Genomic DNA, 19699 nt, shown 5'->3' with positions numbered 1-19699 from the left:
ATTGCTAATTGTGTAACTTACTGTGTGTTTGGCCTGTAACAAGAAACTTAAGTCATACTGACAGAAGCATACATGTACTGGCTCAGAGGTTGGTTCAGGGATTTTTGATATAGTGGCTTAATTGTGTCACTGGCACGGGTTCTTTCCATTTTTCTACTCTTGCCGTCAGTATCAGCTTCATCTTAAACTGATGGTTAAGAATGTATGCTAAGTAGCATTCAGGGCTACTTGCTCCCTTATTAATGTCCAGTGGGAAAGAGGAAAATTTTTGTGAGTTTCCCACTTAAGAGTAAGAAGATCCTTTCACAGATGTTTTCAGTAAATTTTGTTTCTATTCTCATTGTCTCTTTCTGAACATTTGCTTTCTGAACCCACAAGTGGAATTACGGTTAAGCCAAAAAGGTTCATGTCTGTTGTTGCAAATGGAATCAGCTTCCCATGACTCAGCTGGGCTCTGAGTAAAGTACTGGATCACTGAATAAAATTGGGGTTTTCTTAGGAGGAAGGCTATAGCTTCTGGTTTGGGAACCACCTATATCTTCTATAATTCTAAATAAAAATTATTTGAATGAATGGATTCATTTAGTAAACATCGAATTCTCAAGTATATGCTCATTGCTATACTAGTCAATTAGAATACAAAATAAGATAAAACCTGGTTGTTACCTTCAGATAATTTAAGGTCTAGTGAGAGAGTCAGTCAAGTTAACAAAATATTAAAATTGTTTTAAAAATCAGTTGATAAAAATCCAAAAGAAAGAAAAAATACACAAAAGCAAAAGGGGAAACAAAGAACAGACGAGACAAATAAAAAGCAAATAGCAAGATGATAGCCTTAAACCTATTCATGTTAATAGTCCCATTAAAGGTAAATGGTATAAACCCCACAGTTAAAAGGCAGAGACAGGGAAGCCCAACTGTATGCTGCCTACAAACACCTTAAAAATAAAGACCTGTAGTTTAAGAACAAAAGGATGGAAAAAGATACGCCGTGTTAACAGTAATCAACGGAAAGCTGGGGTGACTATGTTAATGTCAGATAAATTTCAGAGCAAAAATATTATTAGGGATAAAGTTCATTTCATCAGTTTCTGTTTTAAGAAATAGAGAAAGAAGAGCAAATTAAAACCAAAGTAAGTAGAAGAAAAGAGTCAATGAAGTAAACCAGAAAAACAAAGAAAATCAATGGAAGCAAAAGCAGGTGTTTTTGGGAATATGAATAAAATTGTTAAACCTCTACCTAGGCTGATCAGGAATAAAAGAGAGAAGACAAACATTACCAATCTCAGGAATGAAACAACTGACATCACTACAGATTCTACAAATATTAAAAAGGATAATAAGGGGATATTGTAAATAGCTTTATACTGTTAAGCTTAACAATTTAGATGAAATATGGCATGGAATTTTAATAAATCCCAGCAAAAAATAAATATTTTTAAGTGTGTGTGTGTGTATATATACATAAAAATGTGTATTATGTTTCTGTGTATGTATGTACATAGATGTGTGTATTTATACATATATATATATAAACATATTAAAAAGAAGAATAAATCAAAATCAAGTAGAGTTTATCCTAGGAGCATAGTTAGCAGTGGCTAGATTTCTCACTCAGGGGAGTTAAGAAGATGAATGAACCCTGTATTGCCAGATTAGAATCAGATATATCCCCTTAATATGTATACAGAAACAATTACAGATGTGTGTATATACACAAGTTAACATACACATAAATTTCCTAGCTCTGTCTGCTAAGAGGGCCTAGATAGAGCAATAACCCAGGAGAGCAAGCATACCCAGCACCCAGATCTTGGTTTCTAAATACCATTCTCCAACAAAATGGCTCCTTGGGGAAATGGTGGATTCTAGAAGCTGGAGTAAGGAAAACACAAGATGAGTCTAGAGCACCTTGTAGTGCAAGAAACAAGGAAGGGTTCAAGAGAAAGAAAGAGAGGGGGCATGGCAAAGGGACCAAGGTGCCCACCCGAGAGAACGCTCAATGGTTTAATCTTGAACAATTTGAGCAAGAAAATAAACAATGTAGTATTGAACTAGAACTCAAGGTATAAAATAAATATACATGAGTTCATACTGTCACAAATGATTGCATAAATAAGTGGAGTAGAAGACATGAATCTTCCTTACAGAAGAATTTGAAATGTTATATGTAAATTCTCCCTTCTCCAGGAAATAGAAATTAATTTTCCCACCCCTCTTGTGGGTTGGATTTAGTGACTCACTTCTAAAGAATAGAGTATGGAAAGGGGTAAAAAAAGTCACTTTTCAGGGAGAAGCCCCACAGATACTACTTTAACCAAGTGACCAAGGTTAACATTACAAATAATAAGTCATATTGATACTGTCTCTCTCTTGATACGTGCTGAGAAGGGAACTTCACCTCTGTGGTATTCCAGAAATAGACTCACACACACACAAAATTGATTTTCAACGAAGTGCAAAGGCAGTTCAGTAGAGAAAGGACGGTCTTTTCAACAAATGATACTGGAACAATGGGATATCCATATGCAAAAAAAAAACTATCTAGACCTCACATCCTATACAAAAATTAGTACAAGATAAGTCATAGACATAAAAGTACAATGGAAAATCATTAAACTTCTAGAAGAAAATGTAGTAGAAAATTTTTGTGACTTTGAGTCAGGCAAAGGTTTCCTAGTTGTGACACCAAAAGCATGTGCAATGACCCTATTTCTCAATGAGGTCACATTCACAGGTACCTGGGGTTAGGACTTCAATGTACCTTTTTTGGGGACACGATTCAATCAGTAACCAATGTAATGGTTCCCAATTTAGGATTACTTTCATGTTTAGTGCAAGGGAACTATGAATCTCTATATGCACTTAGTGCAAGTTTCCATACTGTATGAGTAATGCATCTTCTAGGCCTGTTTACTTTTTTTGAAATGTAATGATGGTATTGTTAATAAAATACAAATGGAGCTTTTTGGCATTTATTCAATTTGTGGTATTATACCTTTAATTATTATTATGTGGTTCCCTGTTTTATTTGTTTTTACTTCTAACGGAAGTAGAGTCTCTCACCTATTTTGTGCCACACTTTGTCACTTGAGCACCAAGGTAATGTTACCCTCGCCCTTTGTCCTACAAGATCTGTTCCCAAAACAGCTCTTTCAGCTTTTGCTGCTGTTTCCCTAATGGCATGACGTCCAATGTCTTTCCCATGGCACTGAGCTGGGGAACTGGTGCATCCTCTCTTTTCTGTTTACCTGGTACACACACAAAGTCTTATTTACTTTCTAGTCCAAACTACCATGTGGATTCCTTATTATAAGTTCATCCTAAGGAATCAAGAGGGAGTGCATAATTTGAGTTAAAAGGATATTTTGTTACATTGTTCATTATAGTGAAAATCTGGACCTATCCTAAATATTTACAGAAGGGCACTGGTTACACTAATTAAAAAACCATATCACAAAGCACTTGGTAGCTATCAAGAATTATGTAGAGCTCTTTTTAAAAAATATCTTTATCTTGTTTGGAAGTTCAATATGTAAAATAAATAAAAACTAAGCAGTTCTGATGATGGGAACCTAGAGCCCCTAACTACCCGCTTTGCTTCTCTGAGGAACCTCTTTTGAACCCATAGGATTGTGCGCAGCAGTTTGAAACCATTGCTCATGGGAAATATTTAATAATGTAAAATTATGTTGATGTTTTATTAAGTTAAAAAGTTACCAAATATGTCCAGTATGCTTTAATTTTTATGAAAATAAAATTTTCATATATAAATGAATATAATATAGACATATACAAATACAGAACTCTATTATCTTAAGGAAAGATGGAGGAAATATAAAAATTCTGGGTATGGAAATTATGGATAATTATGTTTTCTATTTTATAATTTTTTAAAACCTGTACATGTATTTCTTTGGTAATAAAGAAAAGACATTCCTTCATATTACTGAGTAGAGAACCATTGCTTTACAGGAAACCTTACATTTTTGGAAAGATAACAGTCTTCATTCCTGAATCCAGAGAAGAAGAATCCTGAAAAAGTTATAAAAATAGTATTAGTAATGTAGATTTATTTAGAAATTATTAATGTCAATGGTCTTAACATGCTAAGTTTATTAGGATAAGTCATATTTTTAGCATTTAAGTGAGAAAATAGAACTGTCAGTGAACTTAAATTGAACTAAACTTTGTAGTGATTCCCAACTCTAGGATGATTTAAGAAGAATGTCAAAATAATTCAAATACCCCTTTTCTCCAGCCTTCCAAATTCAGTACTGTGTGGTGAGCCATTATTATGCATAAGAATATACCCCAACTCTAATTCCGTGGTTTTGGATAAAAAAAAGCTTGTAGAAGAATGTGAGATGGCATGCATATAATTAATTTTCTCACCTTTCCCCACAAAATCAGAGGTCTTTTTTTCTTTGTGCTGGTTTGGAAGTTTAAAGTGTTCAGATTTGGCAGCAGCAACTGTGGTTTCATGATAATCTAAAATGGATAGCCTAGAGGAACTGAGGAATTGTTAATATTTGATGCCAGAATCAAAGTATTTGTGAAGAGAAATAAATACCTTTGGTTTAAAAGCAAAAGTGTTATTAGAGCATTCATTATACACATAGCCAGTAAAAGTTTTTTAATGAAACAGAATTTCCTTAGAAAAAAAAACACTTTTATGGATGTGGAAGGTGTGTTAAATAGACTTTATTGTAATGATGCTGGGCATGATTAGTTTTTTAGTAGTGTTATCATCTTTGCTTGTATTTTATATTCATATAGCCTCTAAATTTTATTTATGTATAGAAATATTTCATGAGCTGGGGCTATGACTTACTTAAATTTAAGGATGTGTAATGAAAATATTTACCCATAATACATTTCTTACATAATTAAAAAAATTGCAAGTGGAAAACATGGAATGTGCTCAAGCCTTATTCCTTTAGAATTCTTTCTGGAAAGTATGTGAAGTTTTATTTCTTCACAAGAAATAGACTTTTGTTACTTTAGTTCAAGGAAATTGTGAATATTTTTAGAGTATATGGGAACTAAGCTTATATTTTTCTGATTCCCTGTACTATGATTTGGGGGCAAGTCCTTGTCTATTTAGCTTTGTGGTATAGATATGGTGGTGATTAGCTTTCTTTGTTTACAAGGAATGGTTGCAAATCAAGCACAATACCTAAAGGTAATTGGATGTCATGAATAATACTTTCTGATTTGGACCTTAGTATACTTCGGTTGTTTCACTCCTTAGATTTTAGAATAAAAAAGGTTCCTATTCCTTTGTCTTGGCACTTGGTAAGAAATATTTAAGAACATTTAAGATAAGTCCATTTTAATTTGTTTTCTTATTGAATTTGTATTCCTTGCTACAGGTGCTATTTTTATGGATGCTGTAGAGTTTTGCTGTAATAAATTGTGCAAAAAGAAAATATACATGTGAGATAAAGTGATATGTAAGAAAACTTTTTGTGTCATAGAAAATGTTACTTGACATATTTTATATTTAATTTTACATTTTAATAAAGTATTCAAATTCAGATTAATGCTGGAGCTAGTCTCAATGACACCTCAATGCAAAAGGTAAAAACTAAGAAATTTGCAGAAAGCAGCCTGTCCTAATAAATTCTGTAGAGTTCTCACTTCAATTTACAAAATTTGAACATTTACTGTTAATGTATTTTATGCAAAATCCTGTTGGGAAATATGCCCATCCCAGATTAAAAACACTTTTTTTTCTTCCTTTCTTATTTTTACTATTTTTCAAAAGTGATATATTGTTCCTTGAGGTAAGCCTGTATTACTATGAACTTCCCTCTTATAACCGCTTTTGCTGCTTCCCATAGATCTTGGTATGCCATATTTTTGTTTTCATTTGTCTTTAGGTTTATTTCTCCTTTGATTTCTTTGATGTCTCACTGGTTGTTCAGTAGAATGTTTTATCTCCACATTTTTGTGTCTTTTTCCAATTTTCTTGTAATCGATTTCTAGTTTCATACCATTGTGATCAAAAAAGATGCTTGGTGTGATTTTGATCTTCTTGAATTTATTGAGGCTTGTTTTGTGGCCTAACGTGACCTATCCTGGGGAATGATCCATGTGCACTTAAGAAGAATGTGTATTATGCTGCCTTGGGATGTAATGTTTTCTATATATCTATTAAAGTCCATCTGGTCTAGTGTATTGTTTAAGGCCAATGTTTCTTTATTGATTTTCTGTCTGGCTGATCTATTGATGTAAGCAGGGTGCTGAAGTCCCCTATGATTATTGAGTCATTGTCAGTTTTTCACCGTAGGTCTGTTAATACTCACTTCATATATTTTGGTGCTCTTCTGGTGGGTGCGTGTATAACTGTTATCTTTTATTGCTGGATTGCCTCCTTTGTCATTATGTATTGTCCTTTGTCTTTTATTACAGTCTTTGTTTTGAAGTCTATTTTGTCTGAGTATAGCTATACCAGCTTTCTTTTTATTTACATTTGCATGGAATATCTTTTTCCATCCCTTCACTTTTAGCATATGTGTCTATTTGCTTATGAAATGAGTCTTATAGGCAAGAATTTAGCCTATTTATATTTAAAGTGACTATCATAGGTATGTACTTACTGCCATTTTGTTGATTGTTTTCTGGCTGTTTTTGTAGTTCCTCTCTGTTGCTTCCCTTTCTCTCTTGTTTGGTAATTTTGTTTAGTGTTATGTTTAGATTCCTTTCTTATTTTCTTTTGTGTATTTACAATAAGTGTTTGCTTTGTGGTTACTGTGAGGTTCACATATTACAGCCTATGTATATAACAATCTATTTTGATAGCAACTAAAATCTGAATACATTCCAAAACTACATTTTTACTCCCCCCACCCATTTTTTTTGTTTTTTTTATGTCACAGTCACATTTTTCTTTTATATATCCCTCAACTAATTATTAAAATTTTAGTTACTTTTACTACTTTTGTCTTTTGACTTCATACTGCTTTTTTTCTTTTTTTAAATTTCGCCAAATGTACATCACTGTGGTTCACCAGTCCCCCTCCCCTTCCCCCTGACCTCATACTGCTTTTATAAGTGAGTAATCCATTACCTTTACTATATATTTACCTTTTCCAGTGAAATTTTTACTTTTGTATGCTTTCTTCTCATTAACTAGTACCATTTATTTTCAGCTTAAAGAAGTCCTTCCGGTGTTTCTTGTAAGGACAGTTTAGTGGTGACAGCTCCTTTAGCTTTTGCTTCTCTGAACCCTGTCTCTCCTCCTGCTCTGAGTGACAGACGATTCATGGTTGGGAGTTTCTCCCTTTCAGTTCTTCGAGTGTCACGCCACTCTTCCTGGCTTGCACAGTGTCTGCTGAAGTCTGCTGATAGGCTTACAGGCTTTCCTTTATACCTACAGAGTTGCTTTTTGCTGTTACTGCTTTTAAGACTCTGCTCATCTTTAACTTTTGACGTTTTAATGTGTCTTCATATGGATCATTCTGTGTTTGTCTTATTTGGAACCTGGGCTTCCAAACCTGGATGTCTGTTTTCTTCCCCAGATTAGGGAAGTTTTCAGCCACTATTTCTTCAAATAAGTGTTCTGTCCCCTTCTCTGTCTCCCTGGGATCCCTGTAATGAAGATGTTATTCCTCTAGTGTTGTACTGTAGGTCCCTTAAGGTATCTTCACTTTTTGCTCCCCTTTTCCTTTTTGCTGCTTACCTGGGTGAGTTCTGTTGCTCTGTCTTTCCAGCTCACTGATTCATTCTGTTTCATCCAGCCTGCTGTTGAGCTCCTCCAGCGTATTTTTCAGTTTAATTGTTGTATTCTTCAGCTCTGTGGCTTCTGTGTGTCATGTTCTTATATTTTCTGTCCCTCTGTTGAAGTTCTCACTGTGTTCATTCTTCTCTTTTTTAGTTTGGTGAACATCTTTATGAGCATTACTTTGAATTGTTTTTCAGTTAGATTATCTTATCTCTGTTTCATTAAGGTTTTCTTCAGAGATGTTGTCTTTTTCTTTCATTTGGAACATATTCCTCTCTCTCCTCATTTGCTTGATGCTCTGTGTCTGTTTCTATGTATTAGGTGAAACAACTCCCTCTCCCTGTCTTGAAGGAGTGGCCTTGAGTAGGAGATGACCTATGGGGCTCAGAAGCACATTTCCCCTTGGCCACCAGAGTCATGTGCTTAAGGGATGTCCCTTATGTGTGCTGCACATGCCTGCCATCTGTGCTGGGCTGCAGCTACAGTGTGGCGGGGGGACAAGGCGCTCACCTGGCTGTGCCATGGCTGTGATGCAGGGGGGCATAGGGCACACCTACCTGCTCTAGCAGTTTGGAGGTAGATTGCCAAAATGGTACCTGCCAGGCCAGCATTACCAAGGTAGATTATGATTGTGAAAATGGCACCCACCAGTGCTTCCATTCCAGGAGAGATTCCCAGTAGGTTCCTGCCTCTCTGGAGTTGCTTTCAGATTAGGAGGTAGTTTTCCTTCACATAAGACCTTTTCAAACTACTGCTTTTGCTCTGGGTCTTAGAGGAATGAGTTTGCCTGTGAGCCCTTTAAGAATGGGTTCTCTATTCCCTACTGTTCTGTGGTTTTCCTGGATGTAATCCCCATTCATTTTATGTTTTGGGGGCTCATCTGCCTGCTGAAGGACCCAAGGGTTGAGTGCCTGACATGGGGCACAGACCTCCTGCTGCTCATGGAAAAGTTCCACATTTTTGACATCCTTCCTAATTGTGGGTCACTGTACCTGGGGTGGGATTTTGGCAAGAGCATGTCTCTGCCCCTCCTGCCCATCTCAGTGTGGCCCTTTATCCTTTCTTGTTGAGGCACTGTTCATCTAGCGTTCATCATTTCAGAACCTCTTCAGAGGAAATTATTCCATATGCAGCTATAGATTTATTACATCCATGGAGGAGAGTTAAGGATCTTTTTATACCACCATCTTGAACCACCTCTCCAAACATATCCTGAAATTGAGAATTTTGAAACAAGATAAAGGTTTAAGTCTCTACCAGGTGAAATCATGCATTGTCCTGATTTTATGAAATGAGGTTATTCTGTAGAGTCTAGTTTATTGCTTATATTTGTTTATTGATGTTAATATCTCCTTTGTAAGCATGGATTTGATGGTTTGATGATGTTGAATGTGATGAGGATACTTAAGTAGTTTGAGGGTCTCATATTTTTTTCTAGCAGTTCTTGAAACTAACAGTTGAAAGTCTAAAAAGATACTCTGTAAGTCAAAAGTGATACTCATGATCTCAAAGGAAAGTTATTTAGAAAACTTGAAGGAAATATTCACAAAAGTGATCATGTTCCAGATTGTCAATAAGGAAATAAGTCTTTAATAAGCTGTTATTTTAACTGTGAACTACTTTTCCAAGTTCAAAAATAGCCAATATGCAATTTGTGATAGCTCTGGCAGAGGGAATTAAAATAATTTAGAATTTACTATACTATTATTTGATTTGCCGAAGTGTGTCCAGGAAAGAAGAGACATTTCCTAAGGATCTGTCATGTGTTTAATTCTTCAGTCAAGGTGGCGGTATATACTAAACTATATTTAAGAAGTTAATTTGAGATCTTACATTACATTCTAGTGAATCATTTTTGGATTTTATATGAGAACTCAGCTCCTTGGTCCTTGTCATTTTGTGGTTTGTTTTGCAAGGTCTAGAGGTTTAAAACTAATAACACCATGAAAAATTCTCCATGAGTCATTCTGTCAGCTGTAGTTTCTGCTTTAGAGCCTTTCTGATATAATTAATTTTTATTGCCAGCTCTGCTAACAGGTTTTCATCCTTTTGATCTCCGTGCTTACAAAAAAATTCAGTGGTAGTGTTCAGACCCTTTTTGGGGACTAGTTCCTTAATTTTTAGTTCTTTTAGTGGCTCTAAGCTAGATCATTTATAAATTGTAGATGGTAAAAGGATTTATGACTGGTTGTTTTTTGGAGGGAGGAGAATGGTAGTGGTCATTTACTACCTTTGGTCCTATGAATCTTACTGTCCAGAGATCTGAAGATTGAATTAACAGTTTAGCTGAAGTCAGCACAAGGTTCTAAATCCCTATACTTAAGGGTGCTTATGTATCACAGACAAATGCCTTTTTAGCTGTTTTGTTTTTTTGTGAAAAATGATATAGTACTAGAGCTAGCTGGTTCATCTTCACACTGGAGTAATTTCAGTTTCGTATTATGCTTCAGACTTTGAATTATTTTGTAGAAATAGATAAATGAAAAAAAACCTTGATTATCTACAGGTTATCAAGATTAATACCTAATATCTCCCAGATTAATGCTTTAATCATTCTTGGTATTTCTAAGGAGATGAGGAAACAGTGGATTTTTTTGCTAAGTAGCAGGTATTGTCAACACAATTTTACTAGGTTAAAAAAAAGATCACTGATCCTTCTTGCCGGGGAAGTTAAAAGTTTTGATTGTAACCTGATGATTTTTCTACAGATGCCCTGTAGCATCTGGGAAGTTTGTTAACTTGAGTATCTATGTTAATTTTATTATATATTACAACTTGGTGAGTTAAATCTATGGTTTTGTCCCTTGCTTTGAATTAGGCATTTCTGTGGATTTTACTGAGCTAAAGACCTATTTGAATATTGTTAGTATTTCTTTTTCTTTTCTATTTAATGTCATGTTACACCTCTGAAGTTCAGATTTTATTTTTGTTCTTCCTAATAGCTAATAACAATTAAGTGGTTACTGTGTGCTGAGCAATGCTTCCCATTTTCTAATTCAATCATCAAAACAAATTTGTGAGGCAGGTACTAGTATCATCACTATTTTACATATGATGCTTAGAGAGGTTAAGCAGCTTGCCCAAGTTCAAGCACTTCCAAACTGTGCAAGTACAATATGACCCTAGTTACGTTTTTTCTTAGGAGTTTATGCCTCAAGGCCTTGAGCTCACACATAATTTTCATTGACTGTAACAATATTGGAATAGAATAATTTTTACACTGATGTTTATCATCACTTTATGAGGGTTAAGCCTCAAAATTGTCCTAATTGTTATCTATTTTACAGTTATTTGTCTAATGACTCTTTTCACTGGAGTGGATTCCATTAAAATAGTGCTGTATTTCATTAATTCCAGAGTGCACAGGGTTTCCCCCCTGCATTTAACATTGCTAAAATCAGGATGTATCTTACAATGGAATTATTTAAAATTCTAAACTTAGTAGCTGACACTATTTGCTAATGAAAGCTTGACCAGTATCCAACATAGGCAAAATTTACTTAACTTCCTCCCCTTCATTTCAGTCATCCCTTATTAGGAACCATCTAGACTCCCAAATTCCTCATCATAACTAAACCCAAGGAAAAATTATCTAACGCTTTGGAGGACACAAAGGGTAGGAATTAATGTTTGAATGTGATAAAAAAAAAAAAGGCTAGCTGTTTCCTCAGCAAAATCAGTAAAAGAAAAATGTGATTTCTAGTAGGCTATTTATTATAAGTAAATATGTGATCACACAAAACTTGGACAGTCCTTTGCAAATTTTTTATCCAGAAGAAATAATGTTTAACAGTCTTAAAGGGATATCCCAACTGCAAAATTTTTTATGTGTAGAGATACTGTAGAGTAGTTAAACATAGCTGAAAATGTAAGTTTTACTCCAGGATGTGTTATTTATCGGGTTAGGGCTACTTAATTACCAAATCATATCTGTGCTGTAAAATAACATATTGGGGAGGCCTCTATATATTGCTACCTAGGGCTTTAATATTAGAGCTCAAAACTAACAAGGCGAGGACATCCTGAGTAGAATTTGTAAGTGTATTGTGACCCCTAAGGCCTTTGGTTAGGATTTCTGGCATGTAAGTTATGCTTAGTAAAGCTAATCAAAAGTAAGGACATGTAGTCACCTTTCCCCAATGGCTCCAATTCCTGGTAACCCATTTATTATGGTTCTTTATTGGTGCTTTGATTTTGTCTTATATCTAGAAAAATACATACACACATATATAAATATGCACAAACATGTTCATTGTTGGCTAACTGTCCAACCAAGTCATCAGTATGATATTTTCAAAAGCCAGATACAGCTAGGTCAAACACATCTAACATTATGTCAGTGTTCAGATAGAGCTGTTCTTCAGAAATACCTAACCAAAGGAGATTGTCATGATTTTATGATTGGCCTGTATAAGGGACAGGGGCTGGAAAATACAGGATTTTCTATACCAGAATTGTTATCAGTCTGATGTTGGGCTAAGCGTGGAAAATAGTAATTGGAGAAAAAGCATTGTGATTTAAACATTTTGTTTCAGAAAGGTTTTTTTTGTACTTTATGAATGTGGCGACAAGATTATACGAAGTTATGCTGTAGGGTGGTCCTTGTTCTTCATCTTTTCATTCCATTTTGTCCTCTATTTCCCCTCCTTTTCTATTCTCTTGAGAGAGAAAATAGCTCAGGAAGCTGGCTTGCAATCAGTAGTGTGGAAGTTTCCAGGATTCTTTACCAGCATCTCCCTGGGCTCTCCCTGATGCAAGCAGTATTGTCTGGTATAGGTATTTTGGTGAAGTCCATCAGGCAGGGAGGGTAGCCGAGGTTGCTAACTGCAGATATTATCTTCTGCAGAAACTTAGTTGGGAATTCTCTTCTTGTCAACTTTTATATTCATCTGTAAATTAAAAAACATTCCCATTCCACTAGCCTCCCCTGCCAAAAAAGAAGTCAGGATGGACTACTTAGGAACTCTTACTTCTGAAGATTTGGTAATGTTTGGTAATCAGTATATTGTCTAGGGCAGTGTCCTCCTATCCTGGAACCCCTTTTCTTTGCTGTTCTTAACCTTGTTATGAGGTAACATGTTGTCACTTATCAGGGAAGTTGTTTGATACTTTGTCTTTTTCTTTGGATTAATTTTGATTCATAGAGGGCTTAAAGGGAACTGTAATTAAACTTGTACTTTAGAGGTTTTTTTAAACTAAACTACCTCCATGCCAAGTACAATAGTCATTCAAGTATCATTGTTGTATATTTATTTATATCCTTACTAGTAACCTTTTTTTAAAAACCCAATTTTACTGATATTCTTAATAATCCCTATTCTTATTACATAGATTAAATAATCATTATATAAGATGCCATAGGTTGAGATAATTTCTAAAAAGGACAGAAATGAAAAGAGAAATGGGAGGAAATTTGAAAAGACTCCTTAAGACCTAGGTTAACATTTATGCATAACAGCAAATTCTTACCAAGAAGCCTCCAGTAATATTTCTTTAAAAAAAAAAAACTACTGGGAGGAAATGCTGTGGCTCTTACAGCATACAGAACTGAAAGAAAAAAAAAGTGCCCTTTGTTTTCTACTTCTGGAACATATTTTTAGTAACTGGTAGTACTCCAATGGTAATTTTTTCTAGATTTGTGTTATTAAATCTAAACACAAATAATTGAAGATCAATGATTTGATCATGATCAAAGATGAGACACATCAGTATAGCATTAATCACCCAGATATTTTGGGGGGAAGAGAGACGTGATGGTCAGGAAGCAACTTTCCTTGCTAGGAAACTTAATATATAATACTTTAAGAATGAAATATTTCTCTCTGCCTCAATTTAAAAAAAATCTGTGAAATGGAAATAATATCTTCATAGTTATATTTTAGGATTAAATGAGATAATACATGCAAACAGTTAAGAATAGTGCTGAGCATCTAGTAAGCCCCTCAATAAATTTAACTGTTGCTCCTCTTGTTTGGGTTTTTTAAAAAGAGAGCCCATACTCAGGGATGGCTGATGGTAAAAAACACCTGCAATTTAAGATTTAGCAACATAGTTAAGATTCTCTTACTTACTCCACCTATTTGTTGAATTTTGCTTTAGGAAAGTGGGGTAGGATTTAAATCCCTTATTCTGGTTTAGTCGAATGAATACATCTAGTAACAAGTGAAATAACCACATCTATTTTTTTTTCCCTTTTTGTTTCAGGTTTCCCCTCAAAAAACCTATAAGGTAAGTTGTTCAGTTGCAACTTACATGTTTAGCTAAAATTTTAATTAGAAGCATTCCTTTGAAATTATGGTGGATTTTTATGGTTTGTGAAAATGTGGATTTTAGGTAGTTTAAAATTTCAAAATGTTTTACAAATTTAAAATGTAACGGGTTGCATTTTTCTCTGGAAGATGATATTGTTTTGATAACATTTTCAGTGTTTTTATTACAAACATTTAAAAAGTTTGTTTAAATTGATACTTAAGGTCACTCCCTATGAAGAGATTTAATTTTAAAATCTATTGTGACTGTTTTCAGTTGTGAGGAGCTTGGGGAGTGTAAATGGATTGCCAGTTTTTGATGTGTTTTATCACTAGGGTAACTATAACTGCCTTTAGTTAATGAACTTTGGCAAATTAGATCACTCTTGATTATTTTAAAATGGTAAAGGAAAAAGATTCAAAATGTTCAAATATTGTCTATGCCTATATCCATATCGCCATGTTTACTCATTTCTCGGGATTAAATGCCTTTTCCTCAGTACTGGTTCTTGAACATCTCTCTCTCATCTTAATTGTCATAAGTATTATTTAAAATGTAGGTTATGTTTCATTTCTTATTATTCTAATACTTGTATCATTTTTATTGAAAGTGTAGGCAAATGCTAATTTTGGCATTTCATTTAATTAGAGGTGTATGCATTATAGTTATGGTCTTACTTACTGCCCAGCCCTTTTCTAATCATTTTAATTCGGTAAGCTCTAAGGAAAATAATAATTCTAATGTCACCTGGTCCTGGCTAAAATGTCTATGGCTAAAATTATAGGCAGGCTTTAAGTGAGACTTGCCTAAGATTTTTTTTTTTATCTATGCTCTGTTTACACAGTGATTTTGAACTTGATGATAGTATATATAGGATTGGGGAATCTGTTTAATTACTTTTAGGTACTGTTTTCTTATCTGTTAAATGGAAATAATAGTAACCTATAAAAACCGTGAAAAGAATTTAAACAATTATTTTTAAGAATAAAATAAACTTTAATACTAAATACTACTTTGATTATTTTTAAGCACTTTTTGTAACTAAGTAAATAGACTCTTTTTTACACATAGCATAGACTGAATTTTAAAAGTTTTTGAAAAACAAAGAGAGCTTGTGAGACTGTGTAAAGTAAGCTGATTTCTTGGTTTCTTTTTGTAAGACACACTTGGGATTTCTAAGTTAAGTTTTTATTCTAGTGACTTGCATGTAGTAATATTTGATTGCTTTGATTTAATTTAGGCATGGAAGTATTTTGAACCGAGAGTCACCAACAGATAAGAAGCAGAAAGTTGAGCGCAGTGCATCACATGATTTTGATCCCACAGGTAAAATACTGTTCTCCCAAAGAATATTGAGAGTAGTGAAGTTCAGAGTAATATAGCTTAGGCTACATACCTACTGGAAACACCCAGGAATAGCTATTTGATCTGTTTAGGACTCTTCAGTGTTGTAACATAAAACCTTTGCATTTGAGCAATGCAAGCATATTTAACATTCAACACTATGGATTCCACTATGGAAGCATAATTGTAGAGTGTATTATATTTTAAAATGATAATACAGCTGATTGTTATGTCATAATTGGAGGTTTGGTCAAACCAATGACTTAGTACTGAGATAAATCATAAGTATAAACAGTGGTCTCTCATAAAATCAAGGCCATAGCAATCACAGATTTTTGTAGTCATTTAAAACTTAAGGCGTGATCATGGTAAATTGGAGTATTGGATGAAATACAGTTTCAAAAATTAATGATCATCTCATCTGAGAGTAAGCAAATGAATAGAGATCCCTTTTTCTTCAGTTAAAACATATTCTGAACTCAGAGTCTTTCAACCTCAGTAGTGTTGACCTTTCCTGGAGTTTTCACGTTAAGTAGACTTTTGACTATTTATATCCTTAATTTTACATGTTTTTATTGAATTCTTTTGTAAAACAGGCTTTAATTATTCCTTGTAAACTCACTCAGTACTTGATTCATAATAATTACTTGATAATTTTGCTTTTGTCATTTGAAACTGATATGTGTCTATTTGTGCATATACTGGTTCCTCTGTCAAAGATAAAGTTAGTAAATGCTAAGGTCTCAGATATGTAAATATAATGTATCTATTTTTTAGACATTTTCATTTAAGTATAAAAATTTTAATTTTTAATAGTTTTTTTGTATATATTTAAGATGCTTCATACTTTTAGTATAAACCACTCTTTTATTTTGAAAAAATACTATAAATATTATCTAGGAAGGAAAGACTAGGAAGTTGGATAGCTAATAATTTGCCTGCATCTTGGGTAGTAGATAAAAATGAAATCCTAGTCATCAGTTTAGGAGGTTCTGGTGGGAGTGTGTAATACGTACATCTGGATCTCTGTGAAAAGATACCTGTATTTCAGACACCTGACTTTGACATGGGGCTCAGAAGTTTTCATTTGTATTATGATTTGTTATTGTTTTACTGATGAGGGTCACAGGTTTCTGTCCTATGTTCATAAAAGCAGTATAATCTTGTTAGGTTGACTTACCCTGTGTTGTTCATCTGTAATGTCCCATCTCCAAAGACAGACAGAGCAAAATGATACGCAGTGTTTTCTAATGCAATTATTACAGCTTTCAGTTGTCATCTTTACAGTTGTCAGATGATATATTTTGTAGACTATTCATGTGTTGTTTTGTTTGAACATATTTTTATTGTGCTGTCTTTTCTTCAAAAAAAAAAATCTTCAATATATGTCATTACCTGTGCTGTTCGTGACTATTCTAAGTGCTGTCACCTGTGATATTCAAACTGTGTTTGCACGATTTAACTTGATGATGATTCATTCTTTTTTCCCCCCATGAATTTTTCCCCTTACATTGGTCTCCATATTTTCTATATCTCTCTCCTTTTCTCCCGCTCTTGTGCAGATAGCTCCTCCAAGAAGACAAAGTCTAGTTCAGAGGAGAGTAGATCCGAGATATATGGTAAGCTGATGGAGCCAATTCAGCCTTGCACCCTGGGAGCTTGCTTCATGCTGTTTCTTTCTTTTTTGTTTTTCCTTAATAACTGCAGCCTTCCTTGTGTCTGCTCTGCATGGCATGATCTGCTGCAGGGAAAGGGAGCCTGGGTTTTAATGTGGCTGTTATGTGGAAACCTAAGGTTGCTAGAAACTAACATTGTAGAGTAAGAATAGGCCGCGTTACCACCTTCTCTTTGATCTGGTTTACGTTAGGAAAGTGATTATCTCTAATATGTGTGGATCAGGTTCCTCGAAATAACATGGATGGGCTTTGAGGTCTTGGCATCTTCTTTCCATGTCCTCTTTGCAGTTCGGATCATGTAGAATTTTATGCCACCTGCCTTTTCCTCTAAGTATAGTAGTGGTGTGATTTAGATGTGTTACCAGTTCTTTGGAATTTTTATTTCACTTTTTAATTGCCTCATTATCTGGAAATGCTGAGCTTGTATAATCTAACCACAAGAGCACAAATTCCTCAAGTATTTTACTTTTGTAGCTTGAAGGATTCGTCTACATCTTTTATAAGTTTTCCTGAAGCTTATTCTGAACGGGAACATTTCAAAATGGCACCTTTTAAATATTTAACCTCAATGTTCAATTTTTGCAACAGATTATCGAAACACTAATATTTCCAGAATGTGCCCTGTCTTCTAAAGATAAAATAAATCATGTTTGTGAAGTTCATACATATTTTTCCTTTTCCTTTGCATAGTTTTACCTGCTCTATTTCCTTGTTTTGGTAGCTAATTAGTTTTTTGAGAAAAGTGAATAGTAGAAGCACATCTCCTAGAACCAAGACTTTTAAAATAATCTCTGAAAGATTAATAAATTACTTCTTTTTAAGAAGATTCCAAATTTGGCCTCAAAGGAAAACCAGGTCTTCTCCAATAGAACCAAAAGTCTATCAAGTGGAAGTCTGCCCAGGTGCAGTTGTTGCCTAGTTTGAGATACATGAAAGGCAAAGAAACTAGGAAAAATGCCCCTCCCTCCCTTTTAAGACACTATAATTTATATCTCCTGAGACTTGAACCCATAATATCAGATACTTTTGTACATTATGAAGACTCAGTGTTTGTTTATAAACCAGTTAATGCCTCTGTGTAAGATAGACACACATAGTTCTTTGCATGGGTGTTTGTGACCAATGCTTTTTCCATATAGTTACACCTTTTATAGTGTTTCAACAGGAAATGTATATTATGCTGTATGGTATGTCAAATTTATGCTTTTCCTTCCCTCCAAAGTATTTGACGACACATAAGTAATAAATAGCTTCTGAATTTCTCAAGACTCTGTCTTCTGTTCTGTACAGAGAGCTCTCTTTGGTTTAGTGTTTCCTTAGGAATGTGAATACTTTCTTCATGGCTCCATTCTTTTCCAGTAGCCACTGCAGTGTAGTACTTCATCTCCCCACCATTCTCCTAGATCTGTGTTATGTTTGCAAAAACTTATTCTTTGCTTTGGGTGATCAGATGATTAGGTATGTGTGCAAAGACTTGCTATTTGATTTGGGTGTTAATATTCCAGTGACAGGAATATTAACACTAGTTCAGACATGCCATTGGCTTGCTAGCAATAAAAACATTTTAAGTGGTAATGGGGAAGGAAGGTGTGGCTTCTTTGTGTGTTTGTTTCTTGAGAACCCTTGAAATGCCTTTTTTAGAAGGAACTACTCCATGAGTCCTCAAAAAGCACTTAAGGGATGAGTTGATCAGAACAGAGTTAGCACGCTAATTTAAATCTCTTTGACATTACAAATATTTTATCACCTGTGTGAATAGACTTTTCAGACTTTGTGCAGTTAGTGTGTCTAGAGTCAAAGAAAGCTAGGAAATACTGGTGACATTACTGTATTAACAAATCCACTTCTAACTTTTGAGATTATACATTGTCTTTTCTTGGGGTAAAGTTAATTAGTGGGATACTCAAAACAAATGCTAGTTATTCACTGACAAATTATTTGTATTAAGCTCTCAGCCATTTTTAGAGCTATTTTGTGAGATAGATTTACTTTGCTCATTTTAAAAGGAAACCAAGTGTTTGTTTTATATTCATTTCTTAAGTTTCTGCCTGGTGCCATAGGTCAGTGTTTATTCCATTTCTCCTTATTTTTCCCTCTGTGCCTTTTGATCATGTTCAGATCTATTTTCTGATTTGCAGTTTTAGAGATACTTACTTTTCTGTTTTTCTCATAATGTAATGGGGAAATGTTGTGGGGTTTTATGGGCTATGAGAGATTTAGTAAGGGAATTTGACTTAGACTGTGTAGCTTCTTCCTAATTTCTGTCTTGATTTCTTGAAGAGATTCCAGCTGGTTGTATTTTGTACCAGAAAATAAGCCATATCTTTTGAAGCTGTCTTACTCTGCCAGGGCTGGTTATAACAAAATACCAGAGACTTGGTTTAACCCACAGAGATTTATTTTTCTGAGTCTGAAAGTCTGAGATCAGGGTGCCAGCATGGCTGGGTTCTGGTGGGAGCTCTTCTGGCTTGCAGATGGCCACCTTCTTGTTTTGTCCTCATTGGGCCCTTCCCTGGTACAGCCACGTGGTGGTGGGTGGGGATGGAGGGGGCGTGAAGGCAGGGTGGGGGTGGGCGGGTGACAAGGCCTCTGGTGTCTTTTCTTATAAGGCTACTAATCTCCTCCTGGGGCCCCACCCATGTGACCTCATCTAACCCTAATCAGCTCCCAAAGTCCTCACCTCCAGTACTATCACTTTAGG

The 19699-nt window shown here is 34.7% G+C and overlaps 1 protein-coding gene across 3 annotated transcripts in view; it reads left to right on the top strand.

Annotated features, from left to right (window-relative positions):
* ARHGEF12 (Rho guanine nucleotide exchange factor 12) overlaps nt 1–19699 on the top strand; it is a 138137-nt gene that overhangs the window by 56651 nt on the left and 61787 nt on the right. The window contains exons 2-4 of one of the 3 annotated variants that reach the window (XM_036992667.2): nt 13934–13957; nt 15219–15304; nt 16885–16941. The exons of 1 other annotated variant lie outside the window; for it this stretch is intronic. In XM_036992667.2, the coding sequence (XP_036848562.2) occupies nt 13934–13957; nt 15219–15304; nt 16885–16941 (167 nt within the window). The remainder of the gene's footprint in view (nt 1–13933; nt 13958–15218; nt 15305–16884; nt 16942–19699) is intronic. One more of the 3 variants, XM_036992668.2, reaches the window with a different exon arrangement.

This window comes from Manis javanica, chromosome 6 (assembly GCF_040802235.1).
Source record: "Manis javanica isolate MJ-LG chromosome 6, MJ_LKY, whole genome shotgun sequence".
NCBI classification, from domain to species: domain Eukaryota; kingdom Metazoa; phylum Chordata; class Mammalia; order Pholidota; family Manidae; genus Manis; species Manis javanica.
This window is presented reverse-complemented; position numbering and strand designations above follow the sequence as displayed.